The 22168-nt window shown below is 38.1% G+C and overlaps 1 protein-coding gene across 1 annotated transcript in view; it reads left to right on the top strand.

Moving 5' to 3' along the window:
- The window catches only part of rspo2 (R-spondin 2), a 102002-nt gene that overhangs the window by 38825 nt on the left and 41009 nt on the right, over positions 1–22168 (top strand). Inside the window, exon 3 of the mRNA XM_056476213.1 lies at positions 16750–16893. Coding sequence (XP_056332188.1) covers positions 16750–16893 — 144 coding nt within the window. The remainder of the gene's footprint in view (positions 1–16749; positions 16894–22168) is intronic.

Raw genomic sequence — 22168 nt, forward strand, 5'->3', positions numbered from 1 at the left:
GATATAGTTAACGCATCATTTTGCACTGTCAGATGCTTTGACAAATAAATGTGCTAACAGATCTGCTATTTGCACTGTTTAATGTGTTTAAGATCAGTGGTGTTTTCCTCAATGCTCAACTTTACAGATTTTACAGGTATATTCTGCATCTTCAGTTGTTTGGTGAATCATTCATACATTTAACAGTTTTACTAAGAATGCTATCTAATCAGACTTTATTTAAAGAGCCCCTATTATGCATTATAAAAGGTCATATTTTGGTTTTGGGGTCTCCAACAACAGGCTGATATGCATGCAAGGTCAAAAAACACTTTCATTGTCTTATAATATGCATTTATGCATAAATACAACTCCCATACAGCATGATTTGTTCAGAGATTTATTGGTTCTCAAACCCCTCCTTTGCACGAGGCTAATCCGTGCTGATTGGTCCGATGACCCAGTCTATTGTGATTGGTTGACTGCGTTCAGCGCGAGATGGAGAGAAACGCCCAAGAAGTAGTCAGCACAGAGTATATGTGAGATCACAATGCAGGAATGCAATAATGCAATGGAGTTAAACACCAGCATATTCCTCTATTCTTAACCACAACCACAAGTAATAACAACGACACACATTCAGTATTAATCCACACAGTAGCAAAAGTTAAACGCTTGAAAATTGACTGCGCCATGCATGTGAGGAACAGCTAATGGTGGCTATAACAACGAACAGCAGGAGATCGTGAGCACAAAATGCATTTAAATCAGTAAAGGGAGAAGCAAGCGTCACATTTTCAACGTGATTTAGGATGCGATATTTGAAATAACCCAAGTACAAGCTCTCATCTATAACACGATACGTGATTGTAAGCTGTGCGGAGCGATTACAAGTTACAACACACAATTAAATACATATTTTGCAAACTCCACAAAACGAGGCAACCATTTTAATCACACTTCACATTGTGTAGGAAGGAGAAACACTTACAGGATCTGGAGGAAGAAGAAACTGGTCCATACAAACTGTGTACCAGTTACTGTCAAACTCAAGTACATTAGTAGTCTTTGCTGATCTTTCCCTTAATACTGAATGACCGGCGAATCCCACTTGCAGGGTAAGTTATTGTATCAGTCATCAGAAAATGACAGGAACAAACACAGCACACGGTTGGCTATACTGTGATTTTGTTGTGAAAATGAACTTGAACTCTTTATTCCCCACAGCCGCATGTCTGGCCATCTCTCAGTGATAGTAATCTTCACGTCATGATCAATCCCACGATCCCTCGCACTCCACTACTGTCTGAAATGAAAGCCGCGTTCATGTTTTACCGGATCTGGTAGTTCAAATTTGGTATTGTTTCATGTCAACATTGATACAAATAGGCAAAAGATCTGGACGAATGGCGAATCATTTCAACAAAAGTCAAATCTTTTATGTAAAAATCTATGATTTTTAAACAAGGTGCATTTCAGATTTAACCCTCAGCTGGATGTTTTCATTCACTTAGAGCTGTGTTGCACACTGCATGATCATTTCCAAAAACTCATAATAGGGGCTCTTTAAATGTATGCATTAAATATGCATTAAAAAGTCTCAGAAAGCAGGAATTATAAAATGTGGCATTTGTGATGGGATTTACTAAAAAAGAACAGGATGTCGACTTCTTTAATTGACTAGTCAGCTGTTGGCCAGAAACAGGAGCGAAGCAGGAAAATAAAATATGTTTGTATTATATTATATTACTTTTATTTGTCTGCAAAGAGCAATATAATAGTCCTACCGGAATTTCATATCATTCTCCTGCCATGCCCTGTATTTTATAACCTTATTTTAACATTTGCGCCAGGCCTGTGACACTCCGAACCTTTGAGGTTAAGTGAAAAGCCTGAGGTGTTGGCTTCATGCTTCGCGTGAAAACAAAACTCTAACTCTTCAGATTGTTTGAGCCAAACTCCTGACAGACAGACTTGAAACCTCAGAGGAGTGTGTCAGGACCTACAATGCTAATAAACCCAGATACAGTACAGACACCCTTGTGTAAAAACATGTCCCTTCTCACTTTGCAAACCTGATACAGATTCATCTGCCAATGTTTATCAGATGAGGACAAGGAGGAACGCCTAAAATACCTCATTTACCATAAACTTGATTGAGGGTACTATATAGAGATTGCCAGTTCTTGACCAGTAATCCAAGTTATTCCACCAACAAGTTGGGTTGGAAGGATGGAAAAGATGTTGTTCTTTGAGACTGTGTCCTCCAACCATTCGCTGTCCCAGTTGAAATTTGATTTTAAATGGTACTGATATGTGGCCAGTTAATCTGGATTCCTTTCTTGGAGAACTTCTCCCAGAACAAAACCTCACATTGTCACGTAGCATCAAATCTCAGCGCAAAGCCTACTTTGATGTGATCGCCGTTTCAGTCGTGACTTCGTAATCCAGCTTCGCATTTGACCCTCCTCCTTAAGTTATGCTTTCTCTGTCATTTTTGCTAAGCTGTTCATGTCTGTCAGTCATAATGAGATGTTCTATCAAGGTTACTGTGAAAACTAATCATTGGGTCACTGGGAAAACTCAGAAGCCAAGAGAAGCTCTTACGTCCGGGTTTTCAGAGCAAATACGTTCTTCCAAGAGCCTGAAATGGTGGATTACATTGAAGTTGATCGTGTTTTTAAAAACAGGCTCTGAAATCACTTAAGCAGCAGCTGCTTATCATTAGACTCTGAGTGTGTGTGTGTGTGTGTGTGTGTGTGATCCTATCTTGTTTAAGAATGCTTTGCAGAATTGCCGGGCCTGAGCGAAAACAAAGGCAAAGAGGAGACAGGTTTGCACTACATCAGTGCAGACTCTTCCGCTGGAGCCGTAGGGTGGGGTGGAGCGCATTTCAAATCCACACATCCAGATTGAACACTCTGACCTACCTCTGGCGAACATCATATGCGTGACCCAAGACTCTCGAATGAGCAGAAGGAAAGCTGGACTTGTTTTCTGATTCTGTGGGATGATGAGTTTGGTGTTTGGGACTTTGTTTGAACTTTGTGTTGCCAAGCTACAAGTTATAGTGGATTTAAATGTATAAGCTATTAAATTGGGGGCGATACAGTGGCTCAGTGGTTAGCACTGTTGCCTCACAGCAAGAAGGTCAGTTTGAGTCCCGGCTGGCTCAGTTGGCATTTCTGTGTGAAGTTTGCATGTTCTCCCTGTGTTGGCGTGGGTTTACTTCACAGTCCAAAGACATGTGCTATAGGTGAATTGAATAAACTAAATTTGCCATAGTGTATGTGTGTGAATGAGTGTGTATGGGTGTTTCCCAGTACTGGGTTGCAGTTGGAAGGGCATCCACTCTGTAAAACATATGCTGAATAAATTGACGGTTCATTTCGCGGTGGCGTCGCCTGTAGCATCCTGGTTAAAAGATGATCACTGATGATTCATGATTCATTTATTGTTCACATTCCATAGAAATTACGCATCATTGCATCATGAATCACTGTAAGAACTAGAGAGAAAGTAAACAAACACAAATGAATCCTGAAAATTAAAACATTAAGCCTACATCAACAATCCAACATTAATCTTAAACAAATAAACCAAATTTACTTTATTTTCCCTTAAACCAGGAGCTAAAACTCATAAACGGGGAATCCGTGAAGCAGCAGTATACCTGTGGCTTTTTTACTGTGTTTCACCTAGCGTTCCATGCTTGGCGTGCTTTTTTACATACATTACTCTACGCGTAGGCTCCGTAATCCCAATGTCATAATTAAAGTCCCCAACAACTTAATTCGTTCAACAAATCAAACCATATACAAAATAAAACAAAATAACAAAACAAATCTAAATCATAAACAATAAAGTAACACATTATTTAAAGTTTCTAAATCATACAGTACATATAAAACATGAATGATTTCCACTTATAAACATTCTAGAACTCACAGTAAACAAAATCAGTCCATGCAAATACCAATTTTTTAAACTCCCATAGAACAGAATAACATTAGGATACTAATTGAACAACAGTACAAGTTTTTGTATAGGCCTTTCAATTACTGAAGGTTTGCCAAGACGTTTACCTTTCATGTCAAGTTTTGAATCGCCTAGACATATTTTTGTTTTTTCTAACAAATCCATCAGTACTAACGGTAGTCTCTTTTACTCTGCCCAATCTCCATTGATTTCTTGGCAAATCATTATCTTTCACAATAACAATATCACCAATCTGAATATTTCTCTTAGGAATGTGCCATTTTTGTCTGACAGCTAGATTTGAAAGATATTCTTTGCGGCAGCGACTCCAGAACTTTTCCAATAAATGTTGCACTTGTCTCTACCTTTTGTGAGCATATGCATCTTCCTTAAAATTTCCTGGAGTGTATAATACAACTGTTGACTTTAATGTAAATAAATAGAAAGGAATAAAATATTACAAAAAATATTTTCTAGCCTACTTAAATATAAAAACCAAAGTTTCATGCCTTCATCTCGGGGGGCTTTTTCAATTTATTCTTGACAATTTGCTTTTGTATAATGTTATTATTATTTTCAGTATTATTTATTATATGCAAATGTATATTTGTTTTATTAAAAACAAGCTTAGATTTGCCTACCTGTCAGGTTTTAGACCATATGGGGCAGAGCATGTGTATTTGGATATAACTCAGTTGTTTGAACACACTTCGTTATTATTGTTCATTTATTCGTTTGCTGGAAATTAGAACTGAATTTAGAAATAGTTTTGAAACAAATATTTGCGCTTAACAAACAATTAATTATTTATAGGCTAATTGATGTCTGTGCATACAAGGTTTCCCCTTTCCACGAGAGCGAAAGTGAAAGTTAATAATGAGGAGGCTCATCTCTCATTCTCACACTGTAATGTAAATAATAAATCCGTCATGTAAATAGCAAATGCGCTATGGCGCGACGCAACTGACTCTTAAAGAGAATAGGAGATGAGGGTCTGATTGGTTTATTCTCAAAACACACCTATAACTCATTAAGAAAATAAGCTCAACCCTTTTATACCATGCACCACGGCGCAAAGCGGATTTTTCCATCCTTAAATTAGCAAAAGTGGATTCCGACACGCCCCTAATTGCTTTTGCGCCCTGCGCTTTGCACTTTGCACATGGATCGTCAATATAGAGCCCTGTATCTGAAGTGTTTGGAAGTAATTCGCCCTTTCCCTCGTTGAAAAACCTCATAAGAACAATGCTTTAGTGGCTCAATGTGTTACAACAGTGTTATTAAAAGTCTAAACACTTTATTGATAGTGTACAACCAAGCTTATGTGGTCAGAACACAAACAAATTGCAGGTAATGAAGTATTAAGCGTTTCGCCCATAGGAAAGCCCATCTAAGCAAAATGCCAGCCTCTATGCCCTTGTTTGGTATCCCCCGTTTGGCGCAATGTCCCGCGAACAAAATGGCGACGGTTGGCCACGCCTACTGGTAGCTTCTTTTGAGTTCTTTATAAACCTATGAATGACGTCACAGATACTACGTCCATATCTTTTACAGTCTATGGTGTTTCCCAGTGATGGGTTGCAGCTAGAAGGGCATCCGCTGCGTAAAACATGCTGGATAAGTTGATGGTTCATTCCACTGTGGCGACCCCAGATTAATGAAGAGACTAAGCCGAAAAGAAAATGAATGAATGAATGAATGAATTATATTCAGATTATTAATAAATACTATAACAGTGTACAAATGATATAACACTGTTACGCTGAATTAAAGCCGAATTTATCTGGATGATTAACTGCATAATCATCCTGTACATACCATTACTGTATAATAATGAAATATTTATTTCTATGCAAAAACATGCAATATACAGTGAGTGAGTTCCAGAGATACAACTAAATGTTGATCCAAATGCATCAATGAATCAGGTAATTGATTCATTGATACATATAAATAAAATTGACTAAACTGGCAGTGGGCGGACTGACAGAACCAAAACAAAGACAGCGTTCCGGCACGTAACAATCATTTTCAAAGCAGAATATCTGACTTCAGCGTTGTTTTTTTTCCAGATAAACAAGAATGTTCACTTTGCATGTTTCTTAAATATCTGCAAACATATCATGGTATTTTTATGAGTTAGTAGAGTCAAAAACTTACATACAGCACCTTTAAAGAGATCATGTTGAATTATTTCCTGATTTTACTAGATTGTTTAACTGTATGTGCTATAAAATATGACACATAAATTAGTAGCTTACTGATTTTGATTAGTCGCTCCCAAACACAGCCAGCTTAGCTGAAGTTAACCAGATAAAAAGAGATTGTGGAAAGGATGAAGGAGAGATAAACTCTGGAAAAGAGGCTCAGTATGTAGAGAGAAATGGTGTGCTGGTACCATCAGTTTTTCCACAAGTTGTCAAGTGGAGCCCCCTTCCTCATCCATCTTGAACCCTCCCTTTACATTTTATGTCTTGAAGTATTACCACGAGGAACTGCCTTAACAGATATATAAGCATATATATATATATATATATATATATATATATATATATATATATATATATATATATATATATATACACACACACACACACACACACACACACGCACGCACACACACACACACACACACTCACCGGCCACTTTGTTAGGTACACCTGTTCAACTGCTTGTTAACGCAAACTTCTAATCAGCCAATCACATGGCAGCAACTCATGTGGAAATGGTCAATACAATCTGCTTCTGTTCAAACCAAGCATCAGAATGTGGTGAAAAGGTTATTCAAGTGACTTTGAACGTGGCATGGTTGATGGTACCAGACGTGCTCATCTGAGTATTTCAGAAACTGCTGATCTACTGGGATTTTCACACACAACCATCTCTAGGGTTTACAGGGAATTGTCCGAAAAAGAGAAAAGATCCAGTGAGCGGCAGTTCTGTGGGCACGAATGCCATGTTGATGCCAGAGGTCAGAGGAGAATTGCCAGGCTTGTTCGAGCTGATAAAAAGGCAACAGTAACTCAAATAACCACTTGTTACAGTGGAAGGATGCAGAAAAGCATCTCTGAATGCACAACACGTCAAACCTTGAGGCAGATGGAATACAGCAGCAGAGACCCACACCAGGTGTCACTTCTTTTAGCTAAAATTATAGAATATTGGAAAAAACTTTTCCTGGTCTAATGAGTCTCTATTTCTGCTGCAACATCTTCTGAAGGCTACTTCCAGCAGGATAATGCACCATGTCATAAAGCGCAAATCATCTCAGACTGGTTCTTAAACATGACAATGAGTTCACTGTACCCAAATGACCTCCACAGTCATCAGATCTCAACCCAAAAGAGCACCTTTGGAATGTGGTAGAACAGGAGATTCGCATCATGGATGTGCAGCCAACAAATCTGCAGCTACTGCGTGATGCTATCATGTCAATATGGACCAAAATCTCAGAGGAACATTTCCAGTACCTTGTTGAATCTATGCCATGAAGAATTAAGGCAGTTCTGAAGGCAAAAGATGGTCTAAACTAGCACTAGTACGGTGTACCTAATAAAGTGGCCAGTGAGTGTATACAGCAAACGTAGAATATAATTTGCAATCTTTTTTACTTATCAGCTTACTGAGGCATCTCTTTTATGGATGTGCAGCCTAACAGTGGCAAGATTGCAAAAAAATTAATGTTGACTATACACAATATATTTTATGTGATTGATTGCTCATGTTAGTAAGCAGGCTTCCGCTAAATAAAAGATATCGGCCCCAGATGACCTCCTGTTTATCCGTATGTGAAGTTCCCTTTCCTCTCTTAACTCATATGGAAACCCTTTTTAGAGCTTTGTGATTGCCAATATCCTGGACGTGCAGTCAAGTATCACAGTTAATCCAGAACTAGTATATGTGCCACTTGAGAGCCCCCGTGTCAAGGATAATTGTTTCATCCAATTTTATATTCTGTTTTATCGTTCCTGGTGTTGTAAAATCTGTTCCTATTGTACTGTTGTTGCAATTATTCCCACTTTGTCACTAGTTTAAACTGGCTAATGTAGGCGTTTGAGCAAGTCTGTTCAAAACCTTCTTAAGATTTTGAGTTTTACGGGTAGTTTTGATAATCCAGTGGGACTGAAGTGGACCTCTGCCACACGAAAGGACTGTTGCCTAAAGTGGTACCTAAATGTAGTTAAGGAATCAACACAATTCCAAAATATGTCCTTCCAATGAGGTAATGAGTTCTGTACCCTCTGGAAATGAATGGTGTGTTGCAGTTAAAGTCATTTGGGACCTACAAAAGAACAGTTGCCGTTGGCCCCTGTCTTACACTCACACCAGAGAACTCGATTTGTGTAAGGGCTGCACACGTATGCTTCACCTGAATTATATGATCATTGTGAATGTACATGGCTAGTGTCAAGCTGAATTGAGAAATTACTGACATCTGAAACAAATTTAACAGATTTTTATATAAGAATTCAATAACCCTTGTTATTAGTTGCACCATTGGGGATTAAGTAGATAGTATCAAGAAACTGATATTTCATACCTGCATATGTGTATTTGTAATGTACAGAACAAGAAACTTAGGACTGGGACACACCAAGTTGACGGTCGGCCATTGGGATTCATAGGTCTGTCAGTCAGGTTAGTGTTCCACACGTTGGCTCTTGTTGGGTTAACGTCAGAGCTTGTTGGCCCAATTTACCATGTTGAAATGTTGGAGATTACCAAAAACCATGGAGGGCAGGAAGGGGGTTGGAATTACTAGAGTTTTCCGGGAGAATTAGCAAAACGGGAGGAAAATGGGTGTGAAATACAGGAGACTCCCGGGAAAAACAGGAGTGTTGGCAGGTATGCCCAAGACTGGTTTCCCATTAAAGGGTTGTGCCTGGTCAGTACCCAGATAGCAAAATGCATGTGGCTCAAATCCAGCCCACACCAAACATCCAGCCCACACCAAACTCTTACATCCGGCCCATGGAATGATGGCACTTGGGCAGTATGCTCCTGTTTGCCAGATCTAGGCCACAATTAAGCCATAGCAATACCACATATCAGCCAGAATTCAACCAAATGAATCGGAACTGTCCCTATTCTTGGCCACAGTTTGCTTTTATTTTGGCCCAGACACTTACATCTAACCCACACCATACACTTACATCTGACCCACATAGCCAGAGTTTATTCTCACTTTGCAGGCATCTGCAGAATACCCTTCAATAGTATTAGGGCAGGGGCATCCAATCCTTGGATCTCCTTCATGGAGATCTCTGTCCTGCATAATTCATTAATCATTCACAACTGAACCATCTAATCTTGGGACTTGAGATTAAAAACTCTATGCAAGTGTGTTGTTACAATCTTCAGAATGTTGGACCCCAGGAGCAGAATTGGACAGCCCTGAATTAGGGCATAGGGCTGAACCCTTCAGAATGGAACGCAGCCTGTCTGTGGGCATGGATACAAAAATGTGGAGTTTTGAAATTTTCCAACTGAAAACTCTAGTCAAAAGTGATTGCAAAATGATGCTGTTTACATGATCTGCCTGACTTCTGCTGAGAAATAAACAGGGTTATCTGGGTGCAGGTAACTTGGAGATGCTTGCTTAAAACCCTCTATGGGGATAATTAAAATATATTGCTGAAAAGGCCTCAAGAGACCCAGAGGACTTGGGTCACCCACTGGCACAGCAAGATGGCATTGTTGGGTGTGAGAAAGTCAACCACAGGATATGCTCACCAGAAAAACAGTCTGACTCTTTCAGTAGGAGAACTGAAAAAATGTGGCCAGATTTAGCACTTCCTAAGCATGGGCATCCCTTTACACCACAGATGGCTACAGAATACTATGCATTGGTTACTGTGACCTCAGGATGTCTACCAAATTTACCCCTTGTTTACAAGTCACTGCCATATAGGATTTAAAGTCGATTTTTATTCAAAAACGAAGTTACGGTTACATGTTTAATTGCTTCAAAATGAAGTAAACTTTCAACAGCCCTGGCAAACGTGGTTCGCAACCACTTGAATATGACACTGGCTCGAATGTCCACAGTATAATTTGCTTTATTGTTTTTTTTGTTTCATCCAGACCACAGCAGAGAGGCATTCCTGCCACAAGTCTTTCAGGATTAGATCACCCCTAAAGCTTGATGATTCAACTCAACATGCACTTGACTTGAAAACCACATTGAAAGCCAAGTGGAAAAAAAGGACAAACATAAATCTCAAGCAACAGTTTGCAGTGGAGTAGGCAATTTCAACTTCCTCTAATGTTCTGTTTAGTTTTTTTCTCTTGCATTGGGCTTTCATCAGATCCCCACCGTTTGTTCTTATTCTCATGTCTGTGTAAGAACAAGTGATCTAATTATGTCAATATTTAATCCAATTATAGGACTGTTTTTTTACAGGCCTTCAAACATGACATCTACATTGACCCTGTAGGAACTGAACATCTTCTCGAGAAGATTGATTGATTGATTGATTGATTATTATATGTAAATAATGGACCACTAATGACACATAGGCTGCATCCGAAACCGCCTACTACTCAGTAGGTTCTGCATTTGAATTTAAATGTACTTCTCGGCCATTAGAAAAGTACGTTTTATACAGTATGAATGTGAGCGGTATGAATGGAACTCGGACGTACTACATCCGCCATTTTGTCATGATCATGTGACCTACATGCGTGAGTTACGTTGCTTCACTCCCATTCATGAATTCTCTCTCTGGGCATGGGATATCGTAGCGTCCATACGATGCACACGTCAAAATCTCGCCGGAAGTAGTAGGTCATTCGGGTACTTCCTGCATACTGATTTTCGAATTCTATGAATTTAGACATACTACTCGGCTTGCATACTGTTTTTAGCGTACTATATAGTATGAAAGTATGTGATTTTGGACGCAGCCATGGACCGTTTTGATGGTGTTCTTGGTACTATTCTTGATTTTTAACGTTTCAAAAAATTTGTTGTCTATGGAGAGCTTTAGGAAAATAGTTTGTGTTCCAAAGATGAACACAGGCCTTATAGGTTTGGAATGACATAAAGATGAATAATTAATGCTATTTTTTTTGTGTGGGGGGGCCTATCCATTTAAAGATGGTTTAAAATCCATGATCTTGGCTTCCTCTCTGATGTCATTCAGTAACTGGCTTTTTAACCCATGTTCTCTCAGATACTCAGATAGCATTACGGATTTCTATCTGATATTCCCTAGCAGGTGATTTCTGATATTACAGCATCTGCACATGATCATGGATGACAAACGACACTTCATGACAAGCCAGTCCAGTCACTGTCTGAGTCGTGTGCCAGTAGTTGCTCTTTTTGCTCTTTCCTCCTCAATTCCCTGTTGAAGTAAGCGATCCAAAGGGTGATGACAGCCTCCCCATGGCTGCAATGCATCAGGCGGAGGACGGAGGCGGCTTTTCTGTTGCAAAGCTCATTTATTAGCTGTTGCTCCCTGTCATGGATTGGACATGTAGGGACACAGAGACTCCCCGAGCTCTGATTACTCTGGGAAGGAAAGCGAGTGGATCCATCTGTGTGGCCTTCTTCTCCTCAGAGTCCACGCCAAAATCTCTACAGCACAGCGTAACTCGACCAGCTGAGCACGTGTTTATCAAACAAAAGATGCAGTTCTGCCTCGGTGTCTTGGCTGATGTAAAGACAACGACATGATGGAGATCCACCTTTTGTTTTTTGTTGTTCTTTTTGAATGTCTTGTTTTACATTCATGCCCTGCAGCAAGGGTACAAGACAATGCAGCAATCTGTCTCATCGGTTTAGTATGAGTGTGTTACATTGTTTAAACCATGATTTAGCAGCTTGAATGCATGTGAATGCTATGTTTACTAGTGCAATTGGATTGGTAATGATGTATCCCATAATAAGGAGCACATACAGTATTGTTCAAAATAATAGCAGTACAATGTGACTAACCAGAATAATCCAGGTTTTAAGCTTTTTTTATTGATACATGGAAAAAAGTTACCAGTAGGCGCAGTAGATTATCACAAAACAAACAAGACCCAGCATTCATGATATGCAAGCCTTTAAGGCTGTGCAATTGGGCAATTACTTAAAAGGGGTGTGTTTAAAAAAATAGCAGTGTCTTACACTCACTGTACAAACTCAAAACTATTTTTTACAAACATTTGTGTTTTTAGGATTTTGCAATCCTGTGAATCACTAAACTAATGTTGTATGACCACAGTTTTTTATAACTGCTTCACATCTGTGTGGCATGGAGTCAACCAAATTGTGGCACCTTTCAGCTGTTATTCCACTCAATGATTCTTTAACAACATTCCACATCTACATTTAATTTACATTACATTTTTGATGTCACCCCACAAGCTCTCAATTGGATTAGGGTCCAGGGATTGGGCTGGCCACTCCATAACTTTAATTTTTTTGGTTTGGAACCAAGACTTTGCTCTTTTACTGGTGTGTTTGGGGTCATTGTCTTGTTAAAGCAACCATTTCAAGGGCATGTCCTCTTCAGCATAAGCAACATGACTTCTTCAAGTATTTTGACTTATGCAAACTGATTCATGATCCCTGGAATGTGATAAATAGGCCCAACAACATAGTAGGAGAAACATGCCCATATCATGAGGCCCTTGGATCCAAAAAGGACAATTTTACTTTCATCAGTCCACAAAATGTTCCTCCATTTCTCTTTAGGCCAGTTGATGTGTTCTTTGGCAAATTGTAACCTCTTCTGCTCATGCCTTTTATATTAAAAGAGGGACTTTGTGGGGATTCTTGAAAATAGATTAGCTTCACACAGACGTCTTCTAACTGTCACAGTACTTACAGGTAACTCCAGACTGTCTTTGATCATCCTGGAGGTGATCATTGGCTAAGCATTTGCCATTTTGGTTATTCTTCGATCCATGTTGATGATGTTGATGTCTTCCGTTTTCTTCCACGTCTCTCTGGTTTTGCCCTCCATTTTAAAGCATTGGAGATCATTTTAGCTGAACCGCCTATATATTTTTGCACCTCTTTTCCCTTCTCCAATCAACTTTTTAATCAAAGTTTGCTGTTCATCCGAACAATGTCCTGAATGACCCATTTGCCTTAGGCTTTCAAATGCATGTTCAACAAGTGCATGCTTCATTCTTAAATAGGGGCCACCTGATTCACACCTGTTTTTTTCACAAAATTGATGACCTCACTGACTGAATGCCACACTGCTATTTTTTTTAACACACTCCTTTCAACTAATTGCACTCCTTTTAACTAATTGTCTTAAAAGCTTGCATATCATGAATGCTGGGTTTTGTTTGTTTTCTGATAATCTACTGCACCTACTGTTAACTTTTTTGCTATGTATCAATAAAAAATATACTTAAAACCTGGATTATTCTAGTTAGTCACAATGTACTGCTATTATTTTGAACAAACTGTAAATTACTATAAAATTTGTTATATAGACTATTTTGTGCTGGTGTACCAGTAAAACCAGAACTTGGCCAACTGAAAGCATCCTTACTAAGATCTCTATAATTTCCCCCAATGATTTCCTGTCATCTCTAAACGGTTATTAAGCAACAAAAATAAAAGGTCAAACCAATTATGCAAGTAATTAAGCTAAAGGAGTGTGGTATGTTCATGGTAAAGCACCTATTGCAAACAGAACTGGAAATATCAGTTTTAAAAGCTGCATAAGGTCAAAAATGACTGTATTACAATCATTGACCTGATCATTATGATAATGATGGTGATTACGGTTGTTGGAGTCCAGTGCGTGTGTGTGTGTGTGTGTGTGTGTGTGTGTGTGTGTGTGGGTTATCTTCTCTGCATAAGATTGTTTGGACTGGTTCAAGAAAGCGTGAGAGATCAGGAGAAGTTGGGTGGAGGGGGGAGGACTCATTTTTGGGAAGGAATGTCATTGGGAAGACAGACTGGTTAGCTGGTGATGGTCTAATTGGGGGGTATGATGGTGAGAACCTTCAGAAAACCCAGAGAAGGTCAGAGATTAAAGAGAAAGCCTTACCTCTTTGTAAAGTGACAGATTCTCTCTTTTTCAGATTCTCGTTAAAGATCCACAAACATACCCGATATACTCTTGGTTCTTTTAACCCAAATTTGGGTTAAATGTGGACAATTTTTTGGTTGATATTTTAACAAAATTTGAGTTAGAACATCCCAGTTTTTTTTTTTTTTTTTGTTGTTTTTTTTTTTTTTTTTGAGTGTATAAACCAAGCAAGCAGCTTCTCATAGCTGTAATCTGAGATCCAGTGCTTATCAGGCAATCGGTCCTCTGAAGAAGCTTTTAAGAAGCACCATAAATTAGACAGCTCCCAGTGGCTCCTTTTAATTATGCAGGCCAGCGCATCGCCCTGTTGGTGTGGCTCGTGTAATTTTGCTCTGGCTGACGTGCTATTTGCAGAGTCACGGCTTGATGACATGCTGGCACGCTGCCCTTGATATGCTGTGGCAAGGCGGGGCGTGGGATGATCGGTGTGGTGGTATTGCTTGACCCCTCTTTCCCCTCCAGCCGACTCAGGAGATCTTCTTCAATTGCCAGACTAGATCGTTTGGATTACTCCTACACTACTGATCTTTTAAGACTTTTTGTGTTGCTGATGATTTTATATTACAATCCTGATAAAAGAATAATCCTGTCCTTCGAGTTTTGTTTAAAATGAGATAAAATGTTTCATGTTAATTATTTGTAATATAAATCAAGTCATTTTATGCTAATAATTGTTTTTATTATTATTGCTGACAAATTACAGATTCTATCCTAATAATGATGTTAAAATGTTTATGCTAAACTCACTCACTCACTATCCTTTGACTTAATCACTGATTTATCAGGGGTCGCCACAGTGGAATTAACTGCCAATTACTCTGGCATATGTTTTATGAGGTGGATGCGCTTTCAATCTCAACCTATCACTGGGAAACAGCCATACACTCTCTCTTTTTCACTCACACACTCAAACACTTTGGCCATATTTATTTACCCAGTTCACCTATACCGCATGTCTTTGGACTGTGGGGGTAACTCGAGCAAAGTTTTAATAATTTCATTTTCAGATTTTTTGTTGATCTTGCTGAAAATGTAGCATTTTTCTGGTTAAAAAGACTGTATGGCAAGTTATTGTTTATTTTCCTAATGTTTTGCTGTAATTTCCAATATTATTTTCCCAAAAGTTATGCTAAGAATAGCTGAAGCTGAAATCTTTTAATTTTGCAGAATGATTTTTATGCAAAATTCTTGCAAATTATGTGCTCTGATTTTATGCAAATAATTATTTAGGTCTTCATGAAAATTAACAATAATGTTATAGCGTAATGGCAAATTTTGGTGGCAACTGATTTTGTTTGTTTTTAGGGAAACCTTAAAGGTGCATAGGTGATCTGCCAAAATGCATACCGTTTAGCATATTATCTTTGGACGGCAGGGGAGAGACTGTGTTTCAAAGCCGCGCCTCCTGAAATCGCGAACATACGCACCGCGACATGACAGCAGACAACCCACTAGTTCATGTCATTCGACAGTTAGAAATGTGGTTGGTCGGCGGCGTGCAGGAATTGCACTCATTACTAAGCCTGCTATTTCAGAGCGAATATTCAGAGTAGCATGGTAAACAGTATAGGGAGGCTGTCATTGTTCAAAAATGAACCAATGTGAATATTAAAGCAACTTCAGCTCAGTAAAGCAGGCTAGGCAGAATAGTGCTATTTATTGATGTTTTGTTGTTAAACTAAATGAAAATCTACATTATGGATGCTGTAAAAGGTCCCTTTAGAAACTGAAAATAGTCACATCAATCTTTCGCCAGAAGATTTCAGTGACTGAGCAACACTTCTGTGCATATAACCCATTCATAACACAACACAATCTACATAAGCTTTGCATGACTAAAATAGTTTTAAAACATAACATGTCTAACAGAAATACTTCAGCCATGGTGTCATCCTTCCTCTAGTGTGCAAAGTTAACTTTAATATTCATTCAGGATTTTAAAAAGTTTCAATTCAGCATTTGATTTTATCGCGACTGTGATGTGTGTCTCGTGTGCACGTATCGTGAACGTGTGGTGCACATGCAAGCATGCACACGCTAACGCCAGATATGCGTGAACAGAGATGCACAGAAGCCTTAATCTACATTTGTTGACAGACAGTTTGGACTACTAATGGGAATTATGAGACCCAGAGTATAAAAATACATATAATAACATTTAGATCATTTACTTTAATCATTACTATTAGACTGTGAAGAGACTTTCAACCAGCACAGCAAAAATGTATCTGAAGACAATCACCTACTGCACCTTTAATGCTAATAATGAGTACATTCCTATTGTGTCCTAATCAAGCATACAACATTTTACACTTATTATGATTTTTATGCTGAATTCTTGTTGAACTTGCTAATAAAATATGTCACCTCCTTCTCAGACAATATGGCAAATAAAAGCATAGCTTTTGTTGTAACGCTGTCTTCTTGGATGCCGAGATGTTCTGCTTTCCTTTCTTCTGTGAAGGGGTCACAATGAGGTAATCCCTCATTCCGGATGTCATCACGTCTTTGGAGTTCAATGCAGCCCTAAAAACTCTCACATCCCACACTCCCTGGCTCAACATGCATGTCAGAAGAAGCTGCACTGGAATATCTCACTCCCCCTAAGAGAAAAGCTTCACAACACATCAAAATGTCTTGATTCCTCTCTCACGCTGATCCTTTCCCCCAGCTTCTAGTCTTCTGCAGATGATGATGTTTTTTCTTTTCTCCTGATTGACGTCTGTCTTTCGTTTCTTTACAGGGTGCAGGATAGATGATTGTGAGGCCTGCTTCAGCAAAGACTTCTGCACAAAGTGCAAGCTTGGTTTTTACTTGCACAAGGGTCGTTGCTTTGAAAAGTGTCCGGAGGGCTTTGCTCCCCTAGAGGACACCATGGAGTGTGGAGGTAAGTAAACCTTTGTCATTCAAGATTACTATAAAATCCAGATAAAGCTGGTAACCTTTCTGCTACATACAGTTGAAGTCAGAATCATTAGCCCCCCTGTGTTTATTTTTTCCCCAATTTCTGTTTAACAGAGAGATTTTTTTCAACACATTTCTAAACATAATAGTTTTGATAACTCATTTCTAAAAACTGATGTATTTTATCTTTGCCATGATGACAGTAAATAATATTTGACTAGATATTTTTCAAGACACTTCTATACAGCTTAAAGTGACATTTAAATGCTTAACTAGGTTAATTAGGTTAACTAGGCAGGTTATAGTAATTAGGTAAGTTATTGTATATCGATGGTTTGTTCTGTGCACTATCGAAAAAAATATAAAGCTTAAAGGGGCTAATAATTATGACCTTAAAATGGTTCTTAAAATATTAAAAACTGCTTTTATTCTAGCCAAATAAAAAAAATAAGACTAAAAAATAGAGTAAACAATATTATCAGACATACTGTGAAAATGTCCTTGCTCTATTAAACATCATTTGAGAAATATTTTAAAAAGAAAGGAAAACTCAAAGGAGGCTAATAATTCTGACTTCAACTATAAGTGGTTAATAACGCTATTGATAAACTGGTTATAGAATGATTAATAGTTATTCCTAGATGAGAGGTAGACAACTCTGGCCTTTGAGATCCATTTTCTTGCAGAGCTCAGCTCCGTTTCTAATCAAACACATCTAAACAAGCCAATAAAAGATTTGGGATTACTAGAATTTGGATTTTGGGATACCATAATCAAATTAGTCTAGTAATTCTGAACCTCATGTTCAAGGAAAGTGAGTCTTGAGGGCCAGAGTTGCCCAGCCCTGTGCTAAACCATCTTAAGCCTCATTCAAACTACGGGATTTTTATTGTTGGTTACGGCAAGGGTTCCCAAACTTTTCAGCTCGTGACCCCCAAAATAACAATTCCAGTGACTTCTGACCCCCACTATCCTTGGAGGTGGTTATAAACATACAATCATTGCACACAACATTGCACACACACACCAATAGAAACTACAAACAACCATATAATTTTTTTATAGTTATTATTCATTTGTTTCATTATGGTGGCTTGAGAAAGCCAACATACTGTTATACTACATAAACTTATTATTCTTCCATCTTCTCTTCTTCTTCTTTTTCGTCTTCTTCTTAGACTATTTTAAGAATGCATCTGCTCCTAGATCGTTCATACTACAACCACCAAACTAACTCCAAACCTGAACTAAGTTGCTATATCTTTTCCAACTGATCCAACTTCTGGTTTTTCCAAAACTGACCCAGAAAAATCTGAAAAAGTCCCATTGACTTAACATTGGGCCAAAATTTATAAACTCATAACTTTGTGCCAGACTGTCATACAGACTTAAGTTTGGGTTCATTTAACTCAGACTACCAATCTGCCAATCACGGATGACCTTTCAACTAACTAGCCACAGCCTAGCAACCATTTACAGCATCCTAGAAACTGTACCATAGACTTCTATTGTAAAAAACTGCTATTGACTTTACATTGGGCATACTAACAACATACCAGTTCATGCTAACAATATACAAATCCATGCTAGAAACAAAAGCTGCGTCCCAAATGGCACACAATACACTATGCACTCATGCACTATGTACTTCTGCACACTCAAAAGCATAGTACATGTTTGTAGTGTCATCCCAAATGGAACACTAATGTTTTTTTACTAAGCGGAAATTCAAACCGTTTCCCTGATGACGTTTGACGGTTGCCAAATCAGTGAAATAAATGACCAAACTATCAAATAATACCTGCCATGAGTATAACCGCATTCAACATCGGGAGGCGCTGTAATCACTCTCGTAGAAGAATTTTGCTTTCACCATCCAAAATAAATAAAGTTATCCAACATGAGTGCCCGATAGCTCCACCCCTTCCGCTACGTGGGCAAACCTGCGGTCATTGAGTGTGTAAAGAGTCCATCATAACACACTTATTTACCAGCTGAATGAGTGCATCAGCCAAGTATTTAAAGTACATTTATTATTTTTAGAGTTTTCAGTGTGAACGCACTACTTACACTATTTATACTACAAATGGCACAGAATAGTGCATAAGTATGTGATTTGGGACGCACCTATACTAATCATACTAGCAACATTCTAATTCATACTATAAACATACTAGCAACATGTTTATTCATACTACTAACAACATACTAATCCATACTAGAAACATATTAACGACATACTAATATACTAATCATACTAGCAACAGACTAATCCATACTAAAAACATTCTAACAAACATACTAATCATATTAGCAACATGCTAATTCATACTATAAACATACTAGCAACATGCTAATTCATACTAAATTCATGCTAACAACATGTTAGTTTATACTAGAAACATGCTAGCAACATGCTAATTCATACTAGATCTATGCTAACAACATGCTAATTTGTGTTAGAAACATGCTAACAAAATGCTAATTCATACTAAAACCATGGTAATTTATGTTCGCAACTGCCCAACAGCTACTCAGAACACCTTAGTAACCACCTAGCAACACCTTAGCAACACCCTAGCAACCATCTAGCAACACATTAGCAACCACCTAGCAACGCCTTAACAACCACTCAGAATACCCTAGCAACCACCTACATTGTGCTGTAAACTCAATCTGCTGCAACTAACACTATTGCTGTGTTGTGAATCTAGCGTAATAACCCTAGGGGTCGAAATCCAATGGAAAAAGAATTGAAAGGCTGATGGCTTTTTATTTGCATGTTGTTTTTTTATGTAACTATTAAATACTATTTTATCTTCTGTGTGTTATGGATAAAATTTAGTAGTTCTAATAGTTTAAACACTACAAACTGAACTACACTGTTTCAATTTACTATGACCTTTTATGTGAAGCTGCTTTGACACAATCTACATTGTATAAGCGCTATACAAATAAAGGTGAATTGAATTGAATTGAGTTTAATAACATATATTATATTTTTAGAAATCCCCAAGCGACCCCCGCTTATTGTCTTGCGACTCCCACTTTGGTAACCACTGGGTTTCTGCAGTCATTGTGTTAAAGAGTGCAATTATATACAATTGAATTTTGCATCCTGATACCTATTTGTTGCTTACAAACACCCACAACACCCAGCGTCAAGCAAATCATGTCTAAATCAGGAAAAAAATAGTATAATCTGAATGGGGCTTCATTACATAATAACACTGTACTACAAACTAAAGGGTTGATTTTCCATGTTCAAACCACAACATTATCAAAAACATGTATACAGATCAGTGAGAATGACCAAAAACTTCTGTATTAAACATGGCTGTTGTATTTATTTATTTATTTTATAAACACTATGCGTCTGTGCTCATATGTAGTCTGCCATTGTTGTTCTGGATGTCAAAATCTCATGGATGACTATTGGCTAAACACCTACGTAATACTCATGCGTGCAACTGCTATTTGCTCTGGCTAAAAAGTGACACTGATGAGTGCTGTGTTTTAACACTCGCTTAGCATGAATGAGTCCTGCTGGTGTTCTTAAAAACAGGGCGCTCCCATTGAAAACAATTGAAAAAATTTACTTGTCTCTGGAAATAAATGCTTTTGTGGATACACATGCTAGCTTCCAAAACATAGCTTTTAGTTCTAGCTAGATCTAAAAAAATACCCAGCAAACAATTTTGTGTTTATTAGATGTCCAATAGACATCTAAATGTAGACAGCTTGGCTAAAACAAAGCTTACTTGGGCTGTCAGTAAAAATTTAATAGACATCTAAGAATAGCCCGAAACTAGACCAGTCGTCAAATAGACAGATTACACAGATTTTATATGTGACGTCATTCATTTCTGTTTATTTGATGACTAGTCTGGTTTTGGCCCTTTTCGTAGACGTATTAGATTTTCACTGAAAGCCCAAATTTAACCTTGTTTAGCCAAGATGACTATGTTTAGACGTCTATTAGACATCTTTTAAAAACAAAAAATGCTTGCTGGGTATTGTTTGTAATACTGAATGGTTTTGTCTGTAAAAGAAATTAAACATCCTCTTTTTATGCAGTCTAAAACTTACACTGCTCATTAGGTGTAATAAATATGGTGGCTTGAGAAAGTCAACATACTGTCATACTACATAAACTTAATATTCTTCTTCTGAGACTAATTTCTATATGTATCTTCTCCTAGACCGTTCATACTACAACCACCAAACTTACTCCAAACCTCCAAACTGGTCTGACTCGGGTTGCTATTTATTTTCCAACTGATCCAACTTACGGTTTTCCGAAAACTGATCCGGAAAATTCGGAAAAGTCCCATTTACTTAACATTGGACCAAATTTGTGACCTCATAACTTTGCGCCAGACTGTCATACAGACTTAAGGTTGGGTTCATTTAACTCAGACTACCAATCTTTCAATCACTGATGACCTTTTAGCTTACTAGCCACACCCTAGCAACCACTTACAGCACCCTAGCAACTGTCCCATAGGCTTCCACTGTAAAAAATGACATTGACTTTACATTGGACATACTAACAACATACCAGTTCATGCTAACAATATACTAATCCATACCAGAAAAAGTACTAATCATACTAGCAACATGCTAATTCATACTAACAACATACTAATTATACTAGCAACATGCTAGTACTATTCATACTAAATTCATGCTAACAACATGCTAGTTTATACTAGAAACATGCTAGCAACATGCTAATTCATACTAAATTCATATGCTAGTTTATACTAGAAATATGCTAGCAACATGCTAATTCATACTAGAACCATGCTAACATGTTAATTTATGGTAGCAACATGCTAATTCATACCAGAACCATGCTAATTTATGTTAGCAAGTGCCTAGCAACTACTTAGAACACCTTAGCAACCACCTAGCAACACCCTAGCAACCACCTAGTAACACTTAGCAACCACCTAGCAATGCCTTAGTAATCATCTAGAAACCACTCAACACTCCTAGCAACCACTTAGCAACATCTTAGCAACTGCCTAGCAACACCTTAGCAACCACCTAGCAAACAACCTAGCAACTGACTAGCAATGCTCTAGCAACCAGTCAGAACACCCTAGCAACCACCAAGCAACACCTTAGCAACCACTCAGAACACCTTAGCAACCACCTAGAACACCATATCCACCACCAAGCAAGAATCATGCCAACCCATACTAGAAACATGCTAACATATGTAGTTCTCCATCTATACCAACTGTTTCAAA

The sequence above is a fragment of the Danio aesculapii genome, chromosome 16, assembly GCF_903798145.1.
Source record: "Danio aesculapii chromosome 16, fDanAes4.1, whole genome shotgun sequence".
NCBI lineage: Eukaryota > Metazoa > Chordata > Actinopteri > Cypriniformes > Danionidae > Danio > Danio aesculapii.